The sequence below is a fragment of the Eptatretus burgeri genome, chromosome 8, assembly GCF_056783735.1.
Source record: "Eptatretus burgeri isolate ZD-2024b chromosome 8, Ebu_testis_v1, whole genome shotgun sequence".
Taxonomy (NCBI): Eukaryota; Metazoa; Chordata; class Myxini; order Myxiniformes; family Myxinidae; genus Eptatretus; species Eptatretus burgeri.
Window position 1 is genome coordinate 103,705,030 of NC_140968.1, and position 27,466 is coordinate 103,732,495.

Genomic DNA, 27,466 nt, shown 5'->3' on the forward strand with positions numbered 1-27,466 from the left:
CACAAACAGATCAGATCAGCTTTCATTTGATTGTAAGAGAAATGTTTGAGGCTTGACTTTCATTTGCAGACGTGTCCAAGGGCGAGGCAAATACATTGTCACTATTACTGACGGACATCCGTTGGACGGGTACAAAGAGCCTTGTGGTGGCCTGTCACATGTGGCCAACGAGGCAAAGTCACATAACATCAAGCTGTTTTCAGTGGCTGTGTCTCCCAATCAAGTGGTAAGACCTTTCTTTCTTTAAATTGAATGACTTTCTTATAATTATCATTGCAAGTGGTATTGCAAGGGAGAACTAGAAGGGCACGCGGTAGAGCGCATACCTCTCGGACACTAGGTAGAGACTCGGTAGAGGACATATTGTTATGGATTTGGAAATCTATCACACACAACATTCAGGTCCTTTAGCTCAGATATTTTGGGAAGTATGTGTTTTATAGATCGCTTCCTTTCCCTTGTCTAATGGGTAAATCAATGTAAATGCGCTGTGATTTATTTTAACAGTTAGGAGTTTTATCGTGATTATGCCCAGAAAAGAACAACATTCCCGCCCCGAGATTCTGAGACGTAAACAGGAATGACCGTTACAAAAAGTATGCTCAGAAAAGAACGACAACTCCCGCGCCGGGATTTTCCCCGCGCGCCGGAAATGGGGAGGGGGAGCGCACCGGACCGTATAAAGGAAGCTTGCAGCGATGCAGAAAGAGATGAGACTTGAGGAGAAGTGAAGAGAAGGAAGAAGCGAGGAGGAGCATCATCTCAAGTGACCCATCTCGTTCTAGCTGGGTTCAGTCGTCATCTCGCTGGAGCGCTCGTCTCGAAGAAGCCTGTCTGGTCTGGTCGGCGTCGTCCTCATCCTCCTCCGCCTCCTCTTCTACGCGATCGCGAGCTTGGGCGAGCACCTCGTCTCACCTCGGCAAGGTTCGGTTGCGCCACACCAGTCCTTCAAAGACCGGAGCTCCCAGAAGGAGGGAACGTCCACTCGTGCGTTCGCGGCTAGGTACCCAGCCATCCTGGTTCTCAGAGGTCCAAATAAAGACCTTTCGGTCCAATTATTGGTGTGTGTGTGTGTGTGTGTGTGTGTGTGTTCGTTCGTGGGCCCGTCTACTAAGTAGAAAACTGTTTAAGTGCCTGTGCTGTATATATTTGCATTGCATTCTCAATAGTCTGTTTAGTTCTGCTTCTTATGTGCTTCCCTAACCCCCCCCCCCCATTATTGTTGAATAAATACCCCGATTGTTGAATGTATCAGCTCGTTTTGTGTTTCTTTCATTGGTTCGACATGACGCGTGATTGAGAATTAGTCAAAGCTGTTACGGCCCGAAGGGGACATTTGGACCGACGGTTCTTGGCGATTCAACCGCTCGGAATCGCACACGGAACGGGCGCGCTAAGCGGCTCGTTTTCGTACGAGTTCCGTCGAGGGTGAAATTCCCCGGTAGTTGGACCACGTGGGTATTTAGGTAAATTGAAATTGGCAATCGACCCTACCCCACGTGGTCTATCCATTGGCGAATTTTGGTTCGATAGAGGACCCGTCGACTCCGGACTTATCTGGGGCGACGATCTGAATTCCAGGCGATCAGTCGAGCTGACTTGCGGCTCCATCCAGCGGTCGTGCCCGCGGCCGACGTCCCGGCCCCGCAACAATATTGGGCCCAATATATTTTTTAAATATCATGCTACATATCGTTTTTAGCCCTCTCTCAATGGTGGAGAATCACTGTAAAAATTAAATAACTCTCGTATCCAGATCAGAATTCAAATCGTCACCAAAAACGAATCAATTCTTCCTCGTCACACACCCAACGTGTCCACCAAGCTTCGTCCGAATCCGTCCACAATTTTTTTAGATATCGTGCTATATATTGTTTTTACCCAATCTCTCAATGGTGAAGAATCACTTAAATATTCTCGTAGTCAGATCCGGATCCGGATCCACCAAAATCTAAACTGTTCGTCCTTGTTAGACACCAAACCTGCCCATCAAATTTCATCCGGATCCATCCACAACTCTTTGAGATCCTGCATACAAACAAACAGACGAACAAGCCGGTAGGTGGACATGGGGAGTCGACTTCCCAATAGAACCTGACGCGATGGGCCCGTTCGATGGGGAATGACCTGAGGATGAACCACAAGAAAATTCATGATTCTCGCTTCAAGGGTTAATGCTGCAGATTGTTTTTCGTTAAAATACCTCCACATTTAGAGGTTTTTCGGCTGTTGCGAGGCAACGGAGGGGTCCATAGCCACGGTTCTTTCTCACACATAACTGGGACATACCATGAACCTACCATACCAGTTCCATGTATATCTGACTCGTAGTCACTGAGATATAACGAACTTCGTTTTTTTATTGTTTTCGACCAGGGTTCATTCAAAGTCTATCTTCTCCGACAGTTTTCATAGTATAGGATCCGGCTGGAAATTTTTGACAATATGGCTGAATGTACTGGCCACATCGCTCGGGGCCCAATTTTTGATTTTCGAAAAAATTAATATTTTATGATTTTTCAAAAATTTCAATTTCCTTTTCAAAAAATTTTCAAAAAAATTTCAAAAAATTTCCTACAGCCTGGTGTTGGCGCAGTGGTTAGGGCAGCGGCTTGGGGTCCAAGAGGTCCTGAGTTCAAGCCCCGTTGGGCCACTGAATTAATACACCAGGGGGTCGACTCAGCCTGTCATTCTTCCGAGGTCGGCGAAATGAGTACCAGTATACTGGGCCGGTGTATACCCCGGTTAAAATAGGTGTACCTTATCCCTGTGTCGTAAGAGGCGACCAGGGTTGCGTCAGGAAGGGCATCCGGCGTAAAACATGTGCCAAATCACTATGCGGATCATACGGATGATCCGCTGTGGCGACCCCTAACGGGAGCAGCCGAAAGAAGAAGAAGAAGAAGAAGTAGAAGAAGAAGAAGAAGAAGAGAAGATTTTTCAAAAATTTCAAAGTCCCGTTGCTAGGCAACGGTGGTGTGCATAGCAACGGTTCTCATTTGCACACAACTCGGTCATGGTATGAACCTACCAACCAAGTTTCATCGAAATCGCCATTGTATTAAAGGAGCACTGGACCGAACAGTGGGACAGACAGACAGACAGACAAACATATCGACGGAAAAAGTGATAAGGGTAGAACAAATTTCAATTTTTTTTTTAATGTTTTTTTTCGACTAGATCGACTACCCAACAGACGGAGAGGAGTGAAAACATAACCTTCTTCACCTTCAGTGGTGGAGGTAATAACCACCAAACATGTCCTGCTTTCGGTACCAGGAATACGAGCTCCTTGCAAGGAAAATCAGTGCAATGATGTGCTTCTAATTCAGAAGAACCTTCAAAAGTTTCATTCACATCTGGAATTCTCGATTCAGGGCTGGATATTTTCATTCTGACCGACCGTTCATTAATTAATTCATTCATTTGGATTCAACTCTTGGAATATACAGTCATCTGATCAATGTGGACTTATTTGAAATGGAGTATTATCGACATTGTGCATATTCAGGGAACTGTAAAGTGTGGTAGTTTATAGTTCTGTGCATGTAAGTCGCTTGATTGTCTTTGTTTAAAGCATAAAAATGTAGGCCTCCATAGTTTGACGGGTTTACACTGTGGACCAGTTGTATTTGTTGCTTCCTATGGTCAGACAGGTCAATAGAAAGCAAGTTTGGCAGCAATAATGTGATGTTACGGACTCTTCATGAATAATTTCAATTGCAGAAGTCATTCAAGTCGAGAGAACAATTTTATGCTTTGATGAGCACTTTCTGCTAACTCCTCTTATACTCAACTCTACTAGTATAGATACTCAACTACCATCGGGAGTTGTGCACGCTTCGAGGTGTGACACCACATTCCACTTCATCAGAATGGCAGTTTCTTCGCTAATTGTGACCCCGCCGGAGATGAAGTTCAACATAGACAGCTCGCTGACAAACACATTGAAAACGGTCAAAAATGAGGCAGGAATTCTCACTGAGCAATTCAAATGTCAAGTTTTGTTTTGCCATCCACAGGAACCGCGTTTGAAGATAATATCCTCAGGACCACAGTACCGTTACAACTATACGGGAACTTATGATGGATCTCAGGAGGAGGACATTATCAATGGGATCATCAACACAATTGTAAGTTTTTTTTTTTTTTCTGTTTGTACCTTAAAGGTCCAAAAAATCAGAAAATCATGTTTGGGTTTTTAATGAATCGATATAACTTCACTTAGCACTTGATCGTTGTTCTTTTCTTGAACGGAAGATTTTAATGTTATTTGGTGGCCTTTTACACTCGATTGGCCCCGTCCCTCCAGCACCTTCTACATAATGATATTGACTATCGCCGTAATCTGGGGATTCTTGATCAAACAATTATTCGACAAATTCACCTTCTGACGTGTCTGAAGTGAGTGAGTTGTGCACCCGTTATCCTTTGTGTGCTGACAATCTTTCCCTCGGTGACATCATGGCAGTTTACCTGTAATTTTTAGGGGCGGTACCTGACGGGTTTGCTTTTTTAACCGCAGCTCCTCAAAAATTATTACAATTAAAAAAAACCATGTTCAGTTCTTTGTTTGTTTATTACTTTAAAATAAATACCATACTACAATCACAGCAACATTTTTTATATATATATATATATATATATATATATATATATATATATATATATATATATATATATATATATATATATATATATATTTTTCTAATTATGAAGTCCTTTAATTCTCAGTCTAATATTTGATATATTTAATTCCTTGCATACTGGTCCTTAGTGTTTGCGTGTTTCTCATCTACATCAAGGACAGCAGTTGGACCCCATGTAACCATATGCATCCTATAAACCTACAATTTATATTCCGAGTTCAATCCTTGTCATTCTGGGAAAAGCTTCTCGTGACCTGTGATGAAATTTTCATCAGATTGATTTCGGATCTCATGACGAATCATTTTGGAAATTTGCTTAAGGGATATTGACCTGTTCCTATCACCTTCTTACAGAATTATGAACAGGAAGTTGATGTAAGTATTTTCATGACTCTCTTTTCTCATTTTGATTTTACTGAGAGATTAAATGTTACTTTGTGCGCCCAATGGACACTCGCAATGACTGTACTTTACTTTGTGCTTTCAGTGCTGCACGTACGAGTGTGAGGTACGTACTCGCGCCGGCTGTCGTTATACGAAGCATGCAGCTATTTTGGGTATCACTGGGTGATGCATTGGTAGATTATTGTGTTCACTGGTTGATATTCTGCAATTACGTTTCCCACGCTTTGTCGAGTGCTCGGATAAAGAGGAGCATGTGTTGTCTCCGCAGGCTCCCCGTGGCATTCGTGGGTCCGTGGGAGAACCAGGCTCGCCGGTATAAATCAGATTCCACTCTCTAATGTACAGCTGTTTCTCGATACACTTCTGTTTTATTTGCATTCTTGTGCTCATTATACTTTTCCTCGTTGACTGGCAGGGATCACATGGAAGAAGAGGCTCCTCAGGAAAGCCAGGACCAGATGGACCGGCGGTATGTAACATGTACATGTAAATCCCCAAGAGCATACTTTTCTGACAGTTTGTACTAAAATATGCACACCATTGATTAAGAACTATTATAAAAGCGATGAAGCGTGATCTCCTTGTTTTCACTTTCATTGTGTGCTTTCTCTGCTTTGCAGGGACCACCTGGTTCTGTGGGACCACCCGGACATCCTGGAGAAAAGGTAGTCCATCGATCATCGACATATCTCTGATATTAAAACTTAAATGACCAAATCCCAACCAAGCCAGAGATATCGATGCTCAATATGCATCTCACTCGCATGTGAACTTGCTTTTCATGGAATCATGAACCTTCCCTTTAAAATTGAAGGCTTAAATGGTAAAAGCAACACAGCGTGCCTTTCGGGCTTGTATATAGGTAGGCACACCATCGTGAGATGACGAGACGGTCTCTAAATATGCGCTCGATTGGAAATTCCATCGTAAACAGCGAGTGTGTTATTTGGAACAATCCTGTACATTGTTTTGTGGTTAACATTGACATTTTTTTTTGTCTGTTCTCTTTAGGGAAACCGTGGAGTGGGAGGAGAAAAGGTATACATAATGTATCACACATTAGGTCTTGTATATTGGTGAACACGTCCGAATAATAATCGATGATCCTTCGGTAGAGGAAATGAGACGTACTTTCTACTAAATATAACTCATGGCGAATTTGAGGATTCTCCCGGAATTGCTCACCCAGAAGTGTTTCCACAAGGCCTTGTGAGACTTGGCAGAATCGCATAGTGCTGACCTAGACCAATCTTGGCCCTGTGCTTTACTCGCTACCTAAAAAAACAATGGCGGGACGTCTGATTGCCTCAAGAATGTCAAACCGTTTATTTACCGCTTCGAACGTTACAGTTTGGTTGTTTGGTTATTCGCTCTGCCTTCTTGTGTTCTTATCATTGTGCAAGGAGATGATTTTGTTGCTGCTCTTTGTGGTGAATTTTAAGAACCAGGCAATCACTTTATGCTGATGATGGTCTCCCTTTCATTTGACGAAAATGCTTACTTGTATAAATTCCTTTTGGTAAAAGATTGGTCCTGTTTTCCACAGGGTCACAGAGGGCACGATGGCCAGAAGGTAAGGCAAACTTGAACTTTGTTTTGATTATTTCAGAAAATGGCATTGTTGTGTGTGTGTGTGTGTGTGTGTGTGTGTGTGTGTGTGTGTGTGTGTGTGTGTGTGTGTGTGTGTGTGTGTGTGTGATTTCATGAAAAATGCAGATGGCTTCTAGAAATGATTCAGCTCCTTCGTTGGAATTACATTTGCTTACTTATGAAGGGCAGATGTGAATTTGGCCTTGCAGACATTGACTCATTCCTTTTCCATTGACATCATGTGACCTTTTTGTTTGTTTTTTTCTCCTGTCATCACCGCTGACTGTGGACCACCTTGGTTTTGAAACATCTGCGTAGTTTCGAATCGCAAACTCATTGTTTGCTTCATCCCACATCCAACAGAGCTGCTCATTGCAATAAATAAGATTGCGCCAGATAAGTAGCAAGACGGAGAGAATTTGAGAATGACCATTGCATGAATGATTAATTTTCCAAAGCCGTGGCTTGTTGGAATTTCCTCATTCTTCTGCATTTTGAGTACTATGGATAGCACAACCTGGAGGAAGAACACGGTACAATTCCTCATCGCAAAATCACCGGTACAATGAAGACAACACGGCACCTCGCTTCATGGGGGCAACCATAGTGGTGCAAGGTCATGCAAGCTGTCCTCAATCAATTTGGTTTCTGACACGGTGTTTTTCTTTTAGGAACTCGAGCAGCACTTTGGTAGAGCACTTACCTCTGCCAGATTGAACAGCTTACGTTTTGTATCCCACCAATAGGTCGGATTTGGATACGGACCTGAACCAAAACCGAATCGGCTTGTTCTTGTTACCTAACCAACTCATCCACCAAGTTTTTTTTTTTTTTTTGTCATAACTCGTGCACAACTTTTTTGCGACGTCATGCTATATATTGTTTTAGGCCCGATCTCTCAATAATGAAGAATCACCGAAAAACTTTTAGTATCTGGATCCTGATCTTCATCAAAATTGAATCGATTCGACCTCGTCAAACACGAAGCCTGTCCAGCAAGTTTCTTCCCAATCCGTCCATAAATTTTGGAGATATCCTGCTCACAGATAATCAAACAAACAAATAAACAAACATTAAGAGTTCTGATTTGACTTGGTGTGTTTGCTGCTCAGTAATAGAAATGAAGTTTCGTTTTTGGCTCTTGGGACTGAGCGACGAGACTTGGGACTGAATTTTCAGCTTCTGTATTCATACACGTTTTACACCAAAATTGCCAAGAACTTGTGCACACGATATGTTTACTGCAGAAACAAGTACTTGTTGATGTCCATGTTTTCTTTGTTTTTAGGGAGGAAAAGGCATGCCTGGAAGGGATGGAGAGGATGGGATAAAGGTGAGAAATCATAAGGGAGGAAGTGAATTACTCCCTCTTATTCATCAACACTCGGAGCCCACACTTTGAGGGGTTGGTTGGACAATTCGTCCACAAGCTTGTGAAGGTCAAATTATATGTTTCTATGAAGAATGTTCGAGCTTTGTAAACTTTGCTAATTTAAATGGCCACCAACTGTCACCTTCCCAAAACGGATGAGTTCATAATCATTCAATCTCATTGTTATGTTATTTGCACGTGTGCCATCCACCAACACGACAATCTGAAATGACTTTGGACCTCACAGCAAGTTCATAAGAACTTCTCAGCTCTCCCCATTGTTGATAAATTATTTTTTTATAATTCTTATTTCTGATCTTCCCATTAATTTTTAGAAGTCGCCTTAAAAAGGGTGATTATTATTAAGAATGTGCATTTCTGGGTTTGGCAGTGTATTCTAATGCTCTCTCGTATTCATAATCCTCCAGTAACCACACCCTCACCTGCTGGTAACGGCCTAAGATCGAACTAACCGAGTAATCAACGCTATTTGTGATGTCACAAGAGACACTATTTGCGTCATGTGCCATCACGAGTGATTTGTGATGTTCCTTTATTTGTAACACGTGCTTTGTTTGTGCGATGCAGGGTCAGCCAGGAATGCCAGGAATGACGGGATGTGCTGGAGATTCGGGAGCTAATGTACGTCGCAACGGCTTCCGAAGGGGTTTATTTAATGGACAAGTTTATGGCAAAGACATAATTCCGCATTATGTATCTGGGCAATTGTCAATATGTTACAAAACCACCTTGGGTTTTCATCGAAAAATCCTGCTTTTCGACTTCCCCTAAACATCCCCTTTTAAAGTTGCCCGTACTGACCCAATACAATGAATCACCATAAAAATCTCCATTTTTGTAAGTTTGCGTCACAGGATGTTTGTGTTCATATCATGGTTTGTGCAAGTTGGCTTTGATTGCACGTGTTTTCATTTCCTCTGTATCTGCTGTCATGCTAATAGTGTTGTATTTTCTCATGGCTCTTTCTTAATTAAAGAGCTGCTTGTCATAATCAACAAAGTCGTTCACATCTTTACGTGTTTGGTGTAACTTACGAGTATCTACGGACATTATCCTGGAGACTGCCTGTTGTGAAGATGATAAATTGCGAAGCACAAGATGGCCTCGGTCACATCTTGATGAAAAGTGAGATTAGTCACCGTGTTTTTTGGCAGTTTGTCATCAAAGTGAAAATTGATGGTGAATCCCTGCACTCACTCAAATTCTTAACTTCAGTCTTTTTTTTTATTTTTTATTTTTTTGGGGGGTTCGATCGAGAAAACATGTTGAATCGAACTCCTCACAAATGATGATGATAATGGCTGGTTGCAATTGATGGAAACCAGTAGATACCAAAATAAGTTTCAGGCTATTGCTGTAATGCAAGAGAGGATGATCCTTTAGTATTCAAATTTCTAGAAAGTGTGTGGAAGCCAGAAAACAAGATCGCATTTGAGTTTGGAGCTTAATTTATATTTCTAATTTATCTATGTTATTGTCTTCCTGACTTACCACCACCGTACAGGGCATGCCGGGAGACCCAGGACCCAAGGGTGACTCTGGCCCTTATGGCAATAAGGGTGACAAGGTGAGTCACTCTACCTTCTAAATGTGCAACGGCTTAAAGTTTCATCACAATTATTGAATCCTTTCTGTTTGTATGGATGATCAATCTGGGAGGACTTCCTCTTCAACCACACTGGACGTAGCAAAACAAATTGCACCTCGTACTCGCTGATGGCTTCATCGTTTTCTCCACTTGTTCATTCTAGGGGGATAATGGGCTGTCAGGTTTGCTGGGATATCCTGGACCCACTGGAAAGCCTGGAAAAAGGGTGAGAGGGCAATTTACTTTTTCTTGATTTATTGGTTGTTTATCTGGCTCGGTGATGTTCCAAATGCATTGTATTTATGCAACACAATTGTGGTATGTTTCTAGTGGAATGTGCTGTGACCTATTTTATTACTTACAGCAATTTGATGCCCTCAGAGGAGCCTGAACACACGTCACCTGAGCATGATAAGGATATTAGGAGACATTTGCATCCTTAGAAAAACAAAACAAGCAAGGTCATGATGATGTTTGCGGACAATAGACAATTCAACACTATATCAATTTCTTATGGGGCAGTTTTCATTTGGAAGTATAGTCTCAAAGTGCATAATAATATGGGGTTTGAAACTGAGATCTCAGTAAATTGGGCTTACTGCCCACATGGGAATGCCAAACAGGCCAATCCAAAGCTGCTCATTTAAAAAGCATATGACAGCATGGTGCACAGGTAGCGCACTTACCCTTATGTATGTATGTATGTATGTATATATGTACATATATATATATATATATATATATATATATATATATATATATATATATGTATATACATATATATACACACATACATACATGTACATGTATATATTGTTGCGGTTCTGGAAACCGCATCACTCCAACACCAATAGCAGCCAACATACAGTGGTCCCCAGTCAGTTATTTCATTAATGTACGTTCAGATAGTCCCTTCTTATCTAGTGGGTCGAACGGGACAGCGCTTTGTGTAAATCTCATAGCTCGGTCTGAATAAATCTCTGAACCTCACTCGTATTTTTTAGCCGGAGGCCAGCCGGCACTACGCTCGGACACCCATCTGTAAAAAAAACCCAGAAGAAATAGGAATAGAACGCCAACCGCCCATGCTGCATGGAACACGTGCCGCACGGCGACAACCCCCACCCACTGTTCAGGCAATCAGAGGCATAAGCAACATACAGTATGCATGCGGCGCATTCTTCTTCAATCCACTTATATCTTTTCTCTTTCCTTCAATTAATGGCGCAGATCGTGGTTGGCACCGTGCACCCCACCGCCTCTGATAACCGCGAACACGATGCTCGATGACGGGCGGACCCGCGCGCTGACCACGTGTACAATGGCGGACTCACGCGCAGCCCGTGATACTTTATCATTGTACAGAACGGGGCACGAATAACGCACATCTTTGGTCGGGTCTGCACATGGGGTTACAATAACATCTTACCGTCAATCTTCGCTCACCACGACGGCCACAAATGTCTCCCGCGGACGGCAGACATCCTCCCGCAACTCTGCCTCGATGTCGCTGCTACCAGGCAGAGGCATGCTGTGTGGCCGGATCTCTTGGGCCATGTGGCGCACCACGGAGCAGGCACATTGACCAGCGCCAACCGCGGGTCGCCGCGGGGCACGGCATGGGGTTCGGTGCAAGGCGATTCATATCATAGGGTTCGGAGTGAGACGATTCCGCAGCTTGGAACCATTTTGCCAGAAGTGGAGGGCAACCGCTTCCGGTCATCATGACTGGGCCACGCAGTGGCCAGGGCCAATCAGAGCACTTGATTCAGGTGACGACACTGCTTTGGGGTGTCGTCTCCACCCTGCACCACGGGGTTTATAAAAAGCGGATCCTGAAGCCGTCCGTCCTCTCTCTCTCTCTCTCTCTCTCTCTCTCTCTCTCTCTCTCTCTCTCTCTCTCTCTCTCTCTCTCTCGCTCTCTCTCTCTGTCTCTCTGTCTCTCTGTCTCTCTGTCTCTCTGTCTCTCTGTCTCTCTGTCTCTCTGTCTCTCTGTCTCTCTGTCTCTCTGTCTCTCTGTCTCTCTGTCTCTCTGTCTCTCTGTCTCTCTGTCTCTCTCTCTCTCTCTCTCTCTCTCTCTCTCTCTCTCTCTCTCTCTCTCTCTCTCTCTCTCTCTCTCTCTCTCTCGCTGGATCTCCAACGCGCCTTTTCCACCCACCTTTCTTCACCTCCTCGTCACCGACTCCACCCACCTACCTGATCCTGTCTGCTACTCTGCCCACTTGCTTCGGACTCCGTCTCTTTCCATCCACTGGCTTCTGACTCCACCCAAGTCCCTCCTTTCATGCCTGATGGTCGCGTCTCGTTCTCTGGACCGATGGTAGCTGCACACCCAAGAAGGAAGGGATGATGCGCCAGCTGTCAGGGAGGTATCAACCAGCGGAGCATCTCCCCCAAAACGTACTGGTGTCACGGTCGGGCAATCGTGCAAGGTATTGAGAGACCGTTTGCCTCATCTCTCCTTTTTCTCTTCATTAACTCTTCTTCAACTCTTCTTCATTGGGATGTGTGCGTGCGCACGTGCGTGCGTGTGAGATTGGGCCTGCCTTCACTTAAGTTAAGATTGTAGAAGAATTATATCGGGATAACTCTGCTCTGTGTCTGCTTTTTAAAGTTGCTTGATTATTGCCGCACCTTTCACATTTATTCCTATCTCTGCTTACATACAACAATAAAATCTATTCACTGTGCCACATATCCTTCCTCGCCTGCCTGTTAATAAGTCCCTTTGTAGAAATGTTCCCAGCTCGTTTTTGTTTTTTCTTTCTTTGATCCAGTATGGTCCATGTCCTAACATAGCCGGGACTTTATTCCCAACGATCCGTTCCTTTTAGCTTAGCCGATACGTTCTTGGCAGTGTCGCTTGACTGCATCTGATCCGGTAAAGTGATCCGGTTCGGACAAGGCGTACCGAGGGCGTGTCCCCTGGTAATTAGATCACTTGATTATTTTTTACGAAACCGGATAACCTAGACTGAGGACCCTAAGTCACATGGTTGAGTTATTGGCATTCACAGTCGGTTAACGACCCGGCGCGTCACCGAATTATCCGTGTGCGGCGGCCTGCAATTCCGGGAAGTCTCGTGGGAACCCCGATAGCTTCCCCACTGGTGGTCTTCTCACCTGACCCCTGGCCCGTAACTATATATATATATATATATATATATATATATATATATATATATATATATATATATATATATATATATATATATATATATATATATATAGAGAGAGACAGAGACAGAGACAGAGACAGAGACAGAGACAGAGACAGAGACAGAGACAGAGACAGACACACACTGGGGGCCAAGCACATAACAAAGAGCTGTACTCCATTGAGTTGTGGGTAAAAGGTGCATTGGTTTTCTGGTGATGGTGATGGAAGTTGTGGTGGTAAAATGTGGGAATAATTGTGTTGTTCTCAGAAGGAAAGCTATTTAGAGTTGATGCTTTTTATCACTATTGGTTCAAATAATTGGCCAGTATTGCTGAACCTCGAGACTCATGAACGAAGTTTGGTTCAAATGTTGAAACAAACCTCCAGAACAGGAAATTAGGATGTCATAAAATGAACCTCATTGGCATTCACGATGCCCCCATTTTATTCATTTGTTCGAGAATTGTGAGATTTTTAATGGACAGGCTGAGTTATGAAGGACGTCCCAGGTATTGCTTTTAATCTATGTGTCAGGTGTGCACACAGTACTTGCTTTCGAAATGACCCTTTTCAACCTTTCCTTTTTTCATTCAGGGCGATCCTGGGCTTGACGGCAAGGATGGGGCGAAAGGAGATCGAGGAGATGATGTGTGTAACACTCACTGATGACATTTTTGGGCATTTTCATTGAGGTTTTCTGTTTTGTAACATTTTCTTGTGTCGTTTTGCAGGGAGATATTGGACCAGGTGGCGTAGCAGGAATTAAGGTAAGAGACGACGACCCGGGGATCCTGACGTGGGTTACTGTGCAATGAAAATGTTAAAGTGTGTAACAAAATGCATTTTAAATATTTAATATAGTCAGGTTGGAAAACAGACAAGCAGAAGAAAAACAGTGAAATGGGCTACATGCAATAAAATGCAAATAAATGAATGTAAAAGTATGATTATGGTATAATGAATGACATCACTGTACTTTAATCATTGTCGTGCATATTTAGGAGTTTTTTTTTTTTTAAATGATTACTATTGTAACGGCTATGACTTATCAGTGCCATTTAGATGAGGCAGACCTAATCGTGTTCTCAACCCATCGGATCACTGTGAACAGATCGGGCTTTATTGGTAGCTCATACAAAGCACACCGAGCTCGTGGCAATCACAGAGCGAAGAGGACGGAAGATCATGTATGCGACAAAAGCACAGCAGAGCATGCGCGGGACGACGGCAGGTGACGTCCCGTCCAAAACAATACATCAACCACCAAGACTGGCGCAGCCACTTTCTGTCCTTGAAGAAAAACTTCACTTTGCCAACTAACATTTCTCGTTACCTAGTACAAGTCAACATGCACATAATATATCTATCAGGATGTGGAAGAAATGTGAATTATTGGGAATAAACACCAGCAAAATTCAATCAAACCATTAATTAATACTGCATTGCTGGGACATCACAAAAAAAATAAATAATGTAAACCAGAACAGTATTTGTACATGTGCCTAAAGGTAGTCGACCGACGGTGCCAGGTTGAGAGGAAAGGCACCATCACTGGATAGACTGTCCTCAGGCTCCTGGGGATTATTCTGCCCCCGTTGACACATATGCAACCACTCATCCATCAAGAACGTAGTCATCCAAGTGTTTGGGGTGTGAACGTGGACGTCCTGCCCTCCTAATAGGAGGTGACACAGTTGCCGTGCTATCAACACCATGGCGTTGAATCTGGGAATCACAGGGATGATCAAGCATAGAGGGTAGCACCGCAGGAGGAGGATTTGGAGGCAGAACACGTTCAGCTGGAGTTGAGAGAATGGGGAGGTATGTGAGGTGGATTGGGGGGAACAATAAGTGGCCCCTCCAAGTCACCTTCCTCCCAGAGAGCATCATCACTGGAACCTCTGTGCGGATGCGTGATGGTAGGTGTAGTCCACGTGGGTTCCATGTAACATTCAGATTGTAGTACACGATACGATGAGCATCGGAGTTGAGAGCCAGCAAACTTGCGGATGTCGCACAAGTTCCCATCCACAGACACAACCAGGTAATGAACCCGTGCTCGAGACTTGGATCCATCAGAGTGTAAATACACCAGGTCTCCAACTTGAACTGTCGGAGTAGCAGAATGTTTTGTTGATGGGGACTTCGACTTCTCGCACAAAGTATGGTTCCTGGAGTGTTGGGCATGCTGCTCTCGGATAAGATTCTGATCCAAGATTGGAATCTGGTGGTTAGTGAACAGGTCACGTTGTGTCCACATTTTCCATGCAGACATACCGCGAGATCTGATACGTGAATTTATTCAGGCAGTAGCCATGGAAAGCTGACTAGGCGAAACTGGATCTCCTAATGGGTCTTGGAGTAGTAATTGAGCTTCTAATTCCTGAATGGCTTTCTCGGCGACAGGGTTTTTGTTGGAGTTATTGGTGCAACCAAGCTCAAGGGAGATGCGGTAATCTTGCAGGAGCTTGTCATTAATGAGAGACTCGAATGTAGAGGCTTGTTCAGTCTGGATGACAGCCGGTGGCCCCTCCATCGGATGAAGTTCAATGATAAATCTGAGCAGACGTCATGAAGGGTGTCATGGTGTTTGTCATAAATGAGAGAGGAACGGGTGTTGGAAGTAATGCACTCAAGCAAGACCAAGATCAGTTGACGCTCACGCTTTAGGATATCTGCTACAGAAGTCACACCAATTGTATCGGGAGGATCATCGGACGATTGAGGAATGGCTCGCGGGGTGATTTTTCGCAGAGAAGCACACTGGGGGCAACTGGTAGTTACATGGTTGATGGACTAATCCATGTCAAGGGCAAAGAAGTGGCGATGCATCACTTGCTTAAGTTGGTGGCAAGATGAATATGGGTGATCAAGCTTGATGTGGAGAGTCGTGACAAGGCCGTCCGTCGTGACAAGGACCAGGCGAGGAATAACGATGCATTCACGGGAAGGTTGGAAGGGGTCGTAATATCAGACAACCAATGACCTGTCTTTTGAGATTGTGGCTGAATTAAAATACCTTTTTAATAATCTTTAATATTGGTCTTTAATATTGGTCTTAATATAACACGTCTTTAATATTGGTCAGTTTTTTTTGATGGTCGGGAACCTTGTTTGAGATGGGCATATGTTGTGCGTAAATCTGCGCACTCAGATGTATATAGCGTTAACCAGGCAGACTGGTTTATAAACAGTAATTTGGAATGACCGGTGATGATGTCTTGGAGGAATGACGCATGATTCAGTTTTCTGTTCGCTCCACAAATGAGCAAATTTGGCAATGGGGATTATCACAATCAAGGGCATTCCGGCTGGCAAAATCTGAGGGTATATTCGCGGAGCTCGTGAGATGGCTGATCGAGGCCCGGAACCGGCTGACCGTCGACAAAAAGGTTGAGATGCGGGGACTTGCCGAAAACTCTCCTCTGCATAGCTTTTCGAAGGCTTGTACGCATGGCTTACTGTCGGTCAGTATGCAGGCTTTATGATTGGACTGAATGATAAATGGTCCAAAGCGTATTGTCGCCATTGTGATTGAGAGTGCTTCAATTTCGCAGGAAAGCCAGGTGACCTGGTGTCCTCGCAACTTGGTGCTAAAAATGGCCCACAAGTCGTTGGGTCCCATTGCGAGTGACATACATCGTAGCTCCTCTGCCATTTTTCTTCACTGAACCATCAGTGATAATCCACAACTGGTCTTCAGGGTGTGGAAGGATAATTGTTCTGTTTGAAGAAAGGCCTTTCTTGGCAGTGTGGAATACTTTGATTCTGTCAGCTGTCCAAGCAATTTTCTCTTGGGATAGGCGGCCAGCCACGGCGTTGTCTAATGGTGAGAGTGAGCTTGAACAGCCAACGATAATGCAAGCTGGGACTTTGCAAGTGCCAATTAAGGATCGAAGGCCGGAGACCTTTTCTGGGGGGGCGGGGTGGCGCACATGGATAATGTGGAGATGCGATGGGGGCTGGCTGTTATAGCGCCTTGATGCCACACCCGCCCTTGGATAGTAATGGAAGGTGGACCAATTACAGTCTTGGATGCTGACAGATTTAAGCGGTTGGCTTGGAGTGCGTCAAACAGTCGGCCAACATCGGCAACACTGCAGTACTCCATTGACTCTTTCGATAGAAGGATTTGATAAAAGGCATTAGTCAAGTAATGTGCTTCCATCTCCTGATTTGTCGAAGAGTGGAATCGATGTTGGGCATCAAGGAATGCTGGGGTTTGCTATATCGGCCAACATCGGCAAATGCTATGACCAGTCAGAACCCGCGATTGGACTTTTTCACCAAGAAAGATGGGTTGAGGTACTCAACGTTGACTCCTGCATCTTCTGGTTTAACGAAGACACCCATATCTTCGAGTTCATCAAACTTGCGTTGTAGTTCTCTGTGGTTGCTGTGAGAGTAAAAAGGGAGGTGGCCCTTACGTTGAGGCGGCTAGACAGGACCCATGTTAACTACTGATTGGAATGGGCCAAATGCACCAATATACCCATTGGGTCTGGGGTCGAAGACATCGTCATACTCTTGGAGAAGGGTCTTAAATTTACATTTAATATCAAGAGGAAAGGAATTGTCTGGGTCTATTGGTACACTGGCAGAGTAAAGGCTTGGGGCTGTTTTCGTTGGGTTGAGTTGAATCTTGGTGAGTGGTGGGGGGGGGGGGTACTAATCTCACTGATGATGTTTGAAGGCATAAAGATGGGACGGATTATTTGGGGAAGGCCATTTCAGTTGAGGGACGATGAGCCCGATAGTCACTGCGAGGTTCATGGGCATGTGTAGAATCAGACAAATTGTCAGGCAGGTTTAGCTCGATGTACTCACCGGGCCATATAGTTGTAGTTTGTGGAGGGCACATAGCAAATGGGCATGATGAACTGCAAGGTGAGTGGGAGAGAAATCAGATGAACCATATTGGTATATGGACCCATCATTGAGGATGATGTGGCATTTAGCTGCGCGAACAGAAATGTCATTCACCTCCATGAAAGGTGTTCCTGCCAGGACATCAACATCCAGGTTTTCAACAACAAGGCCTTTGAAGGTAAACTGTCGATCATCACGGGTCATGATAAAACTGACTTCACCGAGCACTGTGAGTGAGGAGGAGCCATCAGCCTGGTGTGTTGACTGAGAACTCTTTCTCATGGGTAGACCGAGACGTTTGGCGGTCGATAAGCTCATCATGTTTCCAGTGGCTCCACTGTCAGTTATGGCACGGATTGTGTGGTGATGGTAAAATGTATCCAATAAGGTGATTGGTGTACTTGAGTTCTACACGCAGGAGTGGAGGACTTGTCATAGTCATCTGGAAAGTCGATGGTAGGGTCTTCCACTTCCTTGTCATTGTCAGAGGGGGTCTAAGATGTTCAATATCTGTCTCCCATTGACCATATATTTACGATCTTGTTCAGGGAGGTAGTTGCACTCGCTGAGAAAATGGCAGCCTGCATGCCCCACTTGGTGACATTCGGCAGGATTTTTGGGAGCGCTGTGAAGGTTTATATGTCGGTTTAGGAGTAGATGTTTTTGGTGGAAAGACGGGTCTCTTTTGACTCTTAGAAAGACGGGCCCACATGACTTGTATCTTCACTGGAACATATTTCAAATAACAAAGATGGTGGGGCCAGGGAGATTTTCGGTTTAATGGACGCCAATGTACGAGAACGTAGTTCAGCACCATAACGTCATTTGACTATTTGGGGCAGCGTTGGATGGACTAGTTGAAGTCGGCTGAGGACGACACCATTTTCGAGGGATGGAGTTAGCTCCTAATCATCTGAAGCAACTTCACCATGGTGTGAGATGCATCCATCATGGTGTAGCAGATTGTCATCATTAAAAGCTGCCAACCACTGGTGCAGATCTTCTGGGCATTCTTCTGGTTCTAAACAGATATCAGAAAAATCTAGGAAATGTGCGCCGGTCGACTGAAAACTGAAATGCAGGAGGATGACTTGCCATATATGATCTAAGGATTTCTTAGGAGATAGAATCACGGATGATCGCGTGCAATGAATGTGCAATAATTGGCTATTTGACTGAGTATCATCTCCAATGCGTTGACTTTTAACTGAGCTTTGCGGCGATCGGCTTGAGTGATATCTTCACCATTATCAGTGAAGCACCAGAAAGGTGTTCTCGTTTTCTTGAGCCATTGTGAGCCAATCGCATCCGATGTTGGAAGTTAAGCAGAGCCCATTGTGGTGAGTCTGTGAATGGGAGACCTCCATGGATGGCTTGGTGTTGTAAGCTCATTGATAGCAAAATAGATCACGATGCGGAGACAAATCAGACTTTAAAAAGGCTTCCTAAAGACTGGCAAATGCAGGTACAGTATATCGAAATTGATTTCAATTTTTTTTTAATGATGAGGCTTTCGTAAATTGAGGAGAAGTAATTATATAAAATTGTTTGATGGATTTTCTATAAAATGCAATCAAAACTGATGAAATTGCCTCCTCTTATATCTTACCATCTTTCCTTGTATTTCCTGATACGGTTCCAAATATGTCACAAATCCTGATACACTTTGATTCTTCCGTATTTACACTGGAAATACAATCACACTATTCAAGTTATTTCCAATCTCCCTTCTTTGTCAAAGTTGTCAATGAACCATGGAGATTCCAGAGTGTTGTATTAATAGCTTTCTTTGCTTTACCTCCTGCTCATTGTTGTCTTCTTCTCATCTGTTGTTTTCATCCACAGGGTTTGCCTGGCGATAATGGAATGATGGGACCCCTGGGTAAACGAGGCAAGAAAGGTGTGAAGGTGGGTTGGAAACTCATTGTGACATCGAAAAGCAATTCAAATGAATGCATTAGTTTACCCAATAAAGAAGTTGATGCTCATAAAAGTGCCGAAAACCGTGGGGTGGAAAGACATTGCATCGGCGGTAACTTGGTGACAAACAGGCCAACATAGGACCTGCCCAGTCATAGAACCCTTGACAATAAACAAAACTAGAGGGCTGCGATCAGATCGCTGATGGTTCCCGGTATAGCCAATGGGTCATATCGTGGGCAGATAACTGGAATAATCGTTCATTTCTGGAAACAAGCACCAAATTTGGCACACATACTCCATGAGGATTGCTCTTTTGATAAAACCCGTGAGCCACCTAATAATTCAAGATGGCGCCCATTTTTCAAGATGGCCACCATTGAATATACAGAAACATTGCATTTCGCAATAAAATTGCAGACTTGTCCTATTTGAATGATCTTGGTGTCAAATCATACATTTTTCACAATGTAGAATCCGAATTTGGAACCATGGACTTGCTCTCTAGCTTCCTTGTACCATAATATCAGTCCCAGAATCATAATATTCTGCTAAATTTTTCACCTTTGTCTTCTTTGGTTGGGTGCTGGAAAACAGAGACGCTGGTTCCATGGAAAGAAGTGGTCGCTGTCGGGGCAGTGGGATTGTGGTCTTTGTTGTCCATGGCTGATGTGGTGAACAGCCCTTTTCGCAGAACTGGTGGACAGACCACCCCATCCTCCACGTACTTGCTGACTGTTGCATCTCCCAGCTGTGCAGACATCTGTAGCACCCTGTCGTATGAAATGCTGATGCCATGCTCGTTAAGCATTTCCACCAACTTTCTCTTTCCGGTCGTTGTGTAGACGGACATCCCCATGTAAACAGGGAATGGGGTCTCTCTGTCTCTGGAGTTTCTGTGAGTTGCTGCTCCTTCTTTGTTCCTTGCGTAGCAGTTGTACTGAAGCAGCTGAGCAATTGCTAGATCTGTCTTTGATGCGCCAAACCTCAGTTGAGATTTGATGTCCACTCCATGTTCAAGCATGGCCACAAACTGAAGAAGAGTGAGTGGAATGGCCTGCTTGATGCACCCCTCATGGAAGGTTCCATCAAATGTGGACTTGCGGTCCAGCATATGTCTTCACAAGATGTTAGCTGCTTTGCCAAGCATAATAGCTTCACTATAATAGTCAGAGGCTTCTGACAAGTCAAAGCCCACATCTTTCTGGAAAGCCAGAAGAACATCCCTTCCCTGCTTGTGCATTTCCAACTCAGGTATTTCTGACAGCAGTTTTTCCTTCAGTCTTGTGGAGTTGACAGCAGGTTCATCAACACCCAGCTGTTCCAGGCGCTGGGCATACAGGTGAACTATGTCTGCAAGTCAGAAGACTGCAGGACTCTCACCAGATCTGGTGGTCTCCACTAGATATGTGACTACTCTGAGAATGCCTGTGGGTGGGCATCCTCTTCGGGTGCACGTTCCTGTTCCAGTCTCTTGGTGGCTCTGAGGTACATCCTCTCTCTATTGTACAGGTCTGTCAAGCATGCAAAATGGTATTTGAGCTCCTTTGCAATTGCATCTCCATCGCTGAGTCTTGCAAGAAGTTTTCCATCATTTAAAGTTTGGGCACATTCATTAAGTCTGTTATTGAGGTTCATCGTCATAACTTGTCTGAGTTCAGAGGGTGGGGCTTCTTTGTCACATATGAAACACGTTTGGCCTTCAAGCCTGGTTCTACGCAGCTTGGTCTGGCATTCTACTGGCTGAGCACTCTCTGCTCTTCTTTTTATGGCTTTCTCCGGTTTTGTGTTGTTGAACATAAGGCGACAACTTTGGTGATGCTGCGCCTTGTTCCTCCTCAGAGTTTCTTCAATGCCACCACCATCATCAAGTCTGGCTGGATCCAGAACAATAGGCATCTCATTAATTGCGTGAAAGAGGGGAATATTACTCGCAATCATAGTGTAGCCATCATGTTCTTGTGGTTGTTGTGCACGTGGTGACTTGAGCTCTTCACTCTTCTTCTGGCAAAGACAACACTTGCTCCAGTCAGTCCGGAATTTAGACGGTCCTGGATCTGTATTTGCCATCTTGGTGAATACAGTATGATAATTATCTGTAACACAGATATAATAGATAACAGATAATCACAGTATGATATAACACAGTATGTTATATGATAACAGATAATCACAGTATGATAATTCTCTGTATTCAGTGAATCAAGGCCGAGGGGTTATCCTTTTACCACCTTGATCACAATCATGCACAATAAGGTATGGGATATGACTCGGTTCGAGAATAAAAATATATGACCTACACCTTGCCCGATCATTCATCCAGTATCATTTAAATCCCGTGCGATCTGTACACCATCCAGGTAACTACATGCAAAGCAATGTAAAGCCCGTTACCCTTGGCTCGGCTCTCCCACGCTGGCACACCCTGTCAATTCAGGCGCGGCTATCTAACTAAACATCTATGTTAAACTACATGTAATCTACAGTAGCTAACTGATGTGGGACTTATTAGACAGCATTTGGGACACTAAACTAATTATTCAGCTGATACTGAACCCCATGCTGAGTTTCACAGCAGCGGTGCCACCAGTGTGCCCTGGCTGTGCGTTGACATCCACTCTGTTGAGCTACTACTCTACACCTTCGGCTGCAAGTCTCTCAACGTCCCCCCCCTACCGCATCGTGCCATGTCCAGTTTGGAAGCCTTGTACAGGAAGATGCTACACATACTAAACCTCTAACACTACTACGATATGCACTACCATGCATTTTAGCCGTGTCAGACGTAACATGAACCTCTAATTTAGCAGAATATTATGATTCTGGGACTGATATTATGGTACAAGGAAGCTAGTGAGTAATTCCATGGTTCCAAATTCAGATTCTACATAGTGAAAAATGTATGATTTGACACCAAGATCATTCAAATAGGACAAGTCTTTGCGATTTTATTGCAAAATGCAATATTTCTGTATATTCAATGGCGGCCATCTTGAAAAATGGCCGCCATCTTGAATTTTTAGGTGGCTAACGGGTTTTATCAAAAGAGCAATCCCCAAGGAGTATGTGTGCCAAATTTGGTGCTTGTTTCTGGAAATGAACGATTCTCCTGAAATTTGCAGTTATCTGCTCCACTCATCTTACCCAATTGTTAACGCTTGAAATTCTGTCTCAGAATGAAAACAAACTTATTTTTTCTTTTTCTTTTTTTTCCTCCCAAAACGGGACACCACAAACTCCAAGACTGAACATTTAATGCCTCCTGGAAGCATAAAAAAATTAAACAATTAAAAAATGGAAAAGTAAATATTTGAATATTTTTTTTGCTTTTCACTTGAAAACTAAACAAATTGGCAATTAAATAATTTTAAAATTTGAAACTGAAAAAATAAACAATACAAAGTTAAATAATTAAATAATTGGGGAAAATGAAATCATTGAAAATTTGTGGGAAATTAAATAATTTCATTAAAAAAGCTCAAATGAGCTAAAATCCTCGTCCTCTTAATGATGACATCATAAAAACGAATATGACGTCTTTGTGATGTATCAGGTTTGCGATAAATTATCCGTGCTAATGCCCGGTTCGATTCCCGCAAACAGAATTCAAAAAGCTTACCTAGTTTCTGAGATAATGGCATAGGCGATTTCCATTAGCGGAGATATTTTGACGTCATAACTTTTTTTTCTAGGAGGAATTTTCAAAATCGGAGATGGTTACTGTCTGCGTGGGGTATGTCTACATATATATGCCAAGTTTCAGGAAGTTTAGATGAAAACTGTAGGCTGTGAAACTAAAAATTCCACAAGAAGAAGATGAAGAACAACAACGTGAGTAATCTTAGAGATCTTCCACGAGGATCTAAAAAAGATTTAAACGCCAGACACCAAGATGAAATGCTCAAGTCCTCCTTCCAGGAACCATTAAAAAAAAAAGAGTGGAAAAATTAAATATTTGAAAATTAAAAAAATTGAAAATTAAATGCACAAAAAAAAATAAAAATTAGGGGGGGGCGGGGGGAAACAATTAAATAATTGAAAATTGGAAGAAAAAAAAATTAATTCATTAAAAAATTAAACTAGAAAGCCTCTCAAAATGCAAAGCCCATCTGCATCCACTTTGTTCTCAAACTAAACTTGACGAAAAAGACAGTTTAAAAAAAATGTACATTTTATTAACTTGTGTTCTCCATAATCTCATAATAAAGCTTTGTTGATTTGATGACAAAAGCTCAATTGGTAAAAATGTTACGGCCTGGACATACACACCGAATCTCTGTGGTGAACAAGGATTTTGATTAAAACATTTATGGCTGGTCTACCAGCTCACTGATGGACGTCATCCTTTCAATTGCATTCGGAGTAGAATGAGACGTGCCAAGTTTCAATTTTTTTCCGATCAGCGATTGCGGAGATATAATGTTTTAATTTTTTGTTTCATCCAACATGGCTGCCATACTTCGTGACTTATGATGTCACAATTGTCATTAAAATATTCTCCATTGGGTGGGGGGGGGGGGTTGCTCCGACCCTGAAAAATTTGTCTCGGGCAAGTGGTTGCTGAGGAAAAAAAAAAGTTAAAAAATAATAGAGCAAAAAAAAAGGCCAAAAAAGGACCGAGGAATAACGATGATGATAATTATGATAATGAAAATTATTTAAACAAAAATATTAATTTGTGTTCTCTATATTCTCACAATAAAGCTTCGTTGAAAAATGTGATGACAAAAGCTCAAATGGTTAAAAAAAAAAAAAAGTGAGACAGACAGACAAGACAGAAGTGATTGCCAAACCCCACGCTATGCGGGGGATGGGCTAATAATGGAAAAAGTTATTGTTCAAACAGCGGGACATCAGACACCAAAACTACCACTTGATGCCTCCCTCTGGGAACCATAACTCCAGGGCTGGAGGAGGAAACTAGATTTTGAACCCATTAAACCTCCAATCTTTTACAATTGTCAGTAGTGTAGTTGTGAACACCAACTCTATGTAACTACAAATTCCTTGTTCATTGTATAGCATTTATGTTAAAGGTCCACGTCATGAAATTTCTGATATTAAGTACAAAGTTAATTGGTCCTTGTTGAAGATATCTGAGATCCGGAAAAGGTCAGAAGTCGGTTGATCGGAGAGTGCTCACACTGCACAACTCCAAATTCATTGCAAATGATCCCAAGCCAACAGTACCTTCGACCTTGCACGTCGTCTCCCCCATGGGTGGAAAAGCTGTCGCAGCAGCACCTACCTGTAAGAGGCAAAGTAAATGGTTGCTGCCAACTGCAACATGTTGTTGAAAACAAATGGCTGCACTGTATCAATATTTTCAGGTGATCCGTTTGTTGTACATGTGTTCCAACAGGGGAATGTGGGTCCACAAGGACCTGATGGACATGATGGAAACCCTGGAGCCTCGGGAAAACCGGTGGGTTCAAATCTCTGCAAGAAAATCCTTGCAAAGCGACAAATATTGTGGACCTGGAGGGTGCAGCATTATAGAGACTCTATTCCATTGTCTTTAAGTGTAAAAGCTCGGAATGTTTGTTTGCTTTACAATGGTTTGTTTGGTAGTTTTGTGACATCAGTCCTGTCTTTGTTTGCTCGACACTGTATTTTTCTGTCTTCTGTGTATTTTATTGACAAACCATATGTGAGAGTAATGAAAGCAGCCATTGACATGCCTAGCTTGGGTGCCCGTTGCCTGAAAAGTTGTGGATGTTCTTGAAAAGTTCAAGATGTGTGTGTTTGTTTTTGATCCGGAACATGATGAGTGCAGTGTGTGAAATCAACATAACCCAGGGTGATGTGTAATGGGCAGGAAAGCAATTTCTGGCTCAATACAACGTTCGCAAAGACAGCAGTTTGATGCTGTCAAAATGGCTGTTTGGACAAAGACAGTTATCGTGGACTTGTAATAATAAAAAAGAGCCAATGAATCCTGAGAGTGTGTCTGTCTGATACATTGGTTATGTGATGTGAGGAACCCAGGTTAAAATCCCATATCTCCTATAGGTATTTGTCTATTGTCTAATGATACATTTGTAATCCATGTAGTAGTGCTTTAATGTTTCTGAATGCTTTTGTCCTGCATCTGATTTCCGAACTTGCTCTACTATGTGAGCTGCAGATTTATATGAAGAATATTTAAGAATTGAACTGTCGTTCATAAAAAGATACAAGAGCAGGTTGTCAATGTTTTTATTAATAGGTACGCTGATAGTTGTGGAATGGCAGGGAGTCGGATAATAAAGTGAGTCCATATGTGAAACATACAGACAAAATATCTGAGACAAATCGAGTTAAATGGCCACTGTCTTTTTTTTTTTCAGGGTAAATCAGGACGACTTGGTCCAAAAGGTCACAAGGGAGAGGAAGGTCTTTCTGGTCCTGAAGTGAGTTGCTATCCACACGTCATCAAATGATCGATACAGGATTATTTCTGGGTTCACAATGAGTGTGTTCTTTTCAACAAACCGAGTTTTTGTCAAACTAAGCAACAAACTCCATAAGCTCTACACACACGTGTGTGTGTGTGTGTGTGTGTGTGTGTGTGTGTGTGTGTGTGTGTGTGTGTGTGTGTGTGTGTGTGTGTGTGTGTGTGTGTGTGTGTGTGTGTGTGTGTGTGTGTGTGTGTGTGTGTGTGTGATAAATATTTGTGAGATAAATGCCACTCACAGACTTTTGCACAGCAATGAGTTTTGTTTGTTTGCACAGGGACTGCCTGGTCCAAAGGGACGTCCAGGTTTGCCTGGGAAGCAGGGATCCATCGGAGAGAGGGTGAGCATATTACTCTTCCCCTTCATCAAAGGCTGCCAGTTGGGTATGACTGATTGCAAACGTGAGGTTGATGCTCTCAAAATATTTTGGGTTTGTACAAAAGTGTTCTCGAGGGAAACTTGATGGATAAAACAGTTTGTGATGCAATGAACCACCAAATATTATTGGAGAGGGGGGGTTGTACAGTTAAGACCTTTTCACAACCAATCACTTCGCTTAACGGAGAGCGTGTATCATTGGTTGACGGGAGGTATTTGAGACGAATGGTCTTCCTTGGATGCAGAACGGTCACTTTATGGTACCATTATGCTCTGAGCACATCCTTTGATTTATTTTGCATTTGGTTTTAGTTGATGGTAAGGCATTACTCAAGTCAGGGTGGAATTGGTTTGCTGTTGTAGTGGCAGCGCTGAAGAGGAGCTTCGAGTCGGGCTTTAGGAAATTCACGGATGCGTGATGCAGCGGCATGTCTCCGAATGTGGTTTGAAAATCTGGCGGTGGTTTCATGGAACAAACAGCGATGGAAACTAGACACAAATAATTCCACAGTGAGACGATTCATGCTTTCCCTTGAATGATATGCCCAGCATCTCAATCTGCATCGGTGAGGTTTACAAGAAGTTTCAGCATTCCATTCATGCAGGCAAAGCAGCAATAAATGAATATGTAGAGTAACATGGTATTTTATTCATGCTAATGAGAGCGTTCATGAAAGCTAATCCAAAATCGACAAGGTTCCTTTTTTCTGTAATCTCATTCGACCTTGAATTTTTTTGATGAGCAGATGCTTGAGGTTCAAGCTTCGGTTTTGCTGTGTTGCCTAGAGCTTCTTCAAAATATGCTCAAGTGGCTTGAAGGCCATTTCCTTCCTTTTACCGCACAAGCCTCCCTCCCACTCACTTTTCCTCTTTCTGCAGCGGCGTGAGGGATGAAGCATTCCAGATGTTGCTTGCATTCGAAGCCTTAGCTTCGGACGGCACTGTGCGTGGCATGCTGTCCCGGCCTGCACACGTTCAAACAGTTTACACTTTAGCGCAAATACAGGAGCATTTTGCTTGTTGGTGAATCGAAACGGCAACTGAGTCGACTACATGATGGAAAAAGCAAACGGAGTC

The 27,466-nt window shown here is 43.2% G+C and overlaps 1 protein-coding gene across 1 annotated transcript in view; it reads left to right on the top strand.

Annotated features, from left to right (window-relative positions):
• The window catches only part of COL6A1 (collagen type VI alpha 1 chain), a 104,366-nt gene that overhangs the window by 26,210 nt on the left and 50,690 nt on the right, over window positions 1-27,466 (top strand). Inside the window, exons 5-23 of the mRNA XM_085890505.1 lie at window positions 70-226; window positions 4,023-4,133; window positions 5,004-5,024; window positions 5,137-5,157; window positions 5,323-5,367; window positions 5,470-5,523; window positions 5,675-5,719; window positions 6,066-6,092; window positions 6,601-6,627; window positions 7,933-7,977; window positions 8,605-8,658; window positions 9,542-9,604; window positions 9,789-9,851; window positions 13,380-13,433; window positions 13,517-13,552; window positions 19,500-19,562; window positions 24,937-24,999; window positions 25,904-25,966; window positions 26,289-26,351. Coding sequence (XP_085746631.1) covers window positions 70-226; window positions 4,023-4,133; window positions 5,004-5,024; window positions 5,137-5,157; window positions 5,323-5,367; window positions 5,470-5,523; window positions 5,675-5,719; window positions 6,066-6,092; window positions 6,601-6,627; window positions 7,933-7,977; window positions 8,605-8,658; window positions 9,542-9,604; window positions 9,789-9,851; window positions 13,380-13,433; window positions 13,517-13,552; window positions 19,500-19,562; window positions 24,937-24,999; window positions 25,904-25,966; window positions 26,289-26,351 — 1,075 coding nt within the window. The remainder of the gene's footprint in view (window positions 1-69; window positions 227-4,022; window positions 4,134-5,003; window positions 5,025-5,136; window positions 5,158-5,322; window positions 5,368-5,469; window positions 5,524-5,674; window positions 5,720-6,065; window positions 6,093-6,600; window positions 6,628-7,932; window positions 7,978-8,604; window positions 8,659-9,541; window positions 9,605-9,788; window positions 9,852-13,379; window positions 13,434-13,516; window positions 13,553-19,499; window positions 19,563-24,936; window positions 25,000-25,903; window positions 25,967-26,288; window positions 26,352-27,466) is intronic.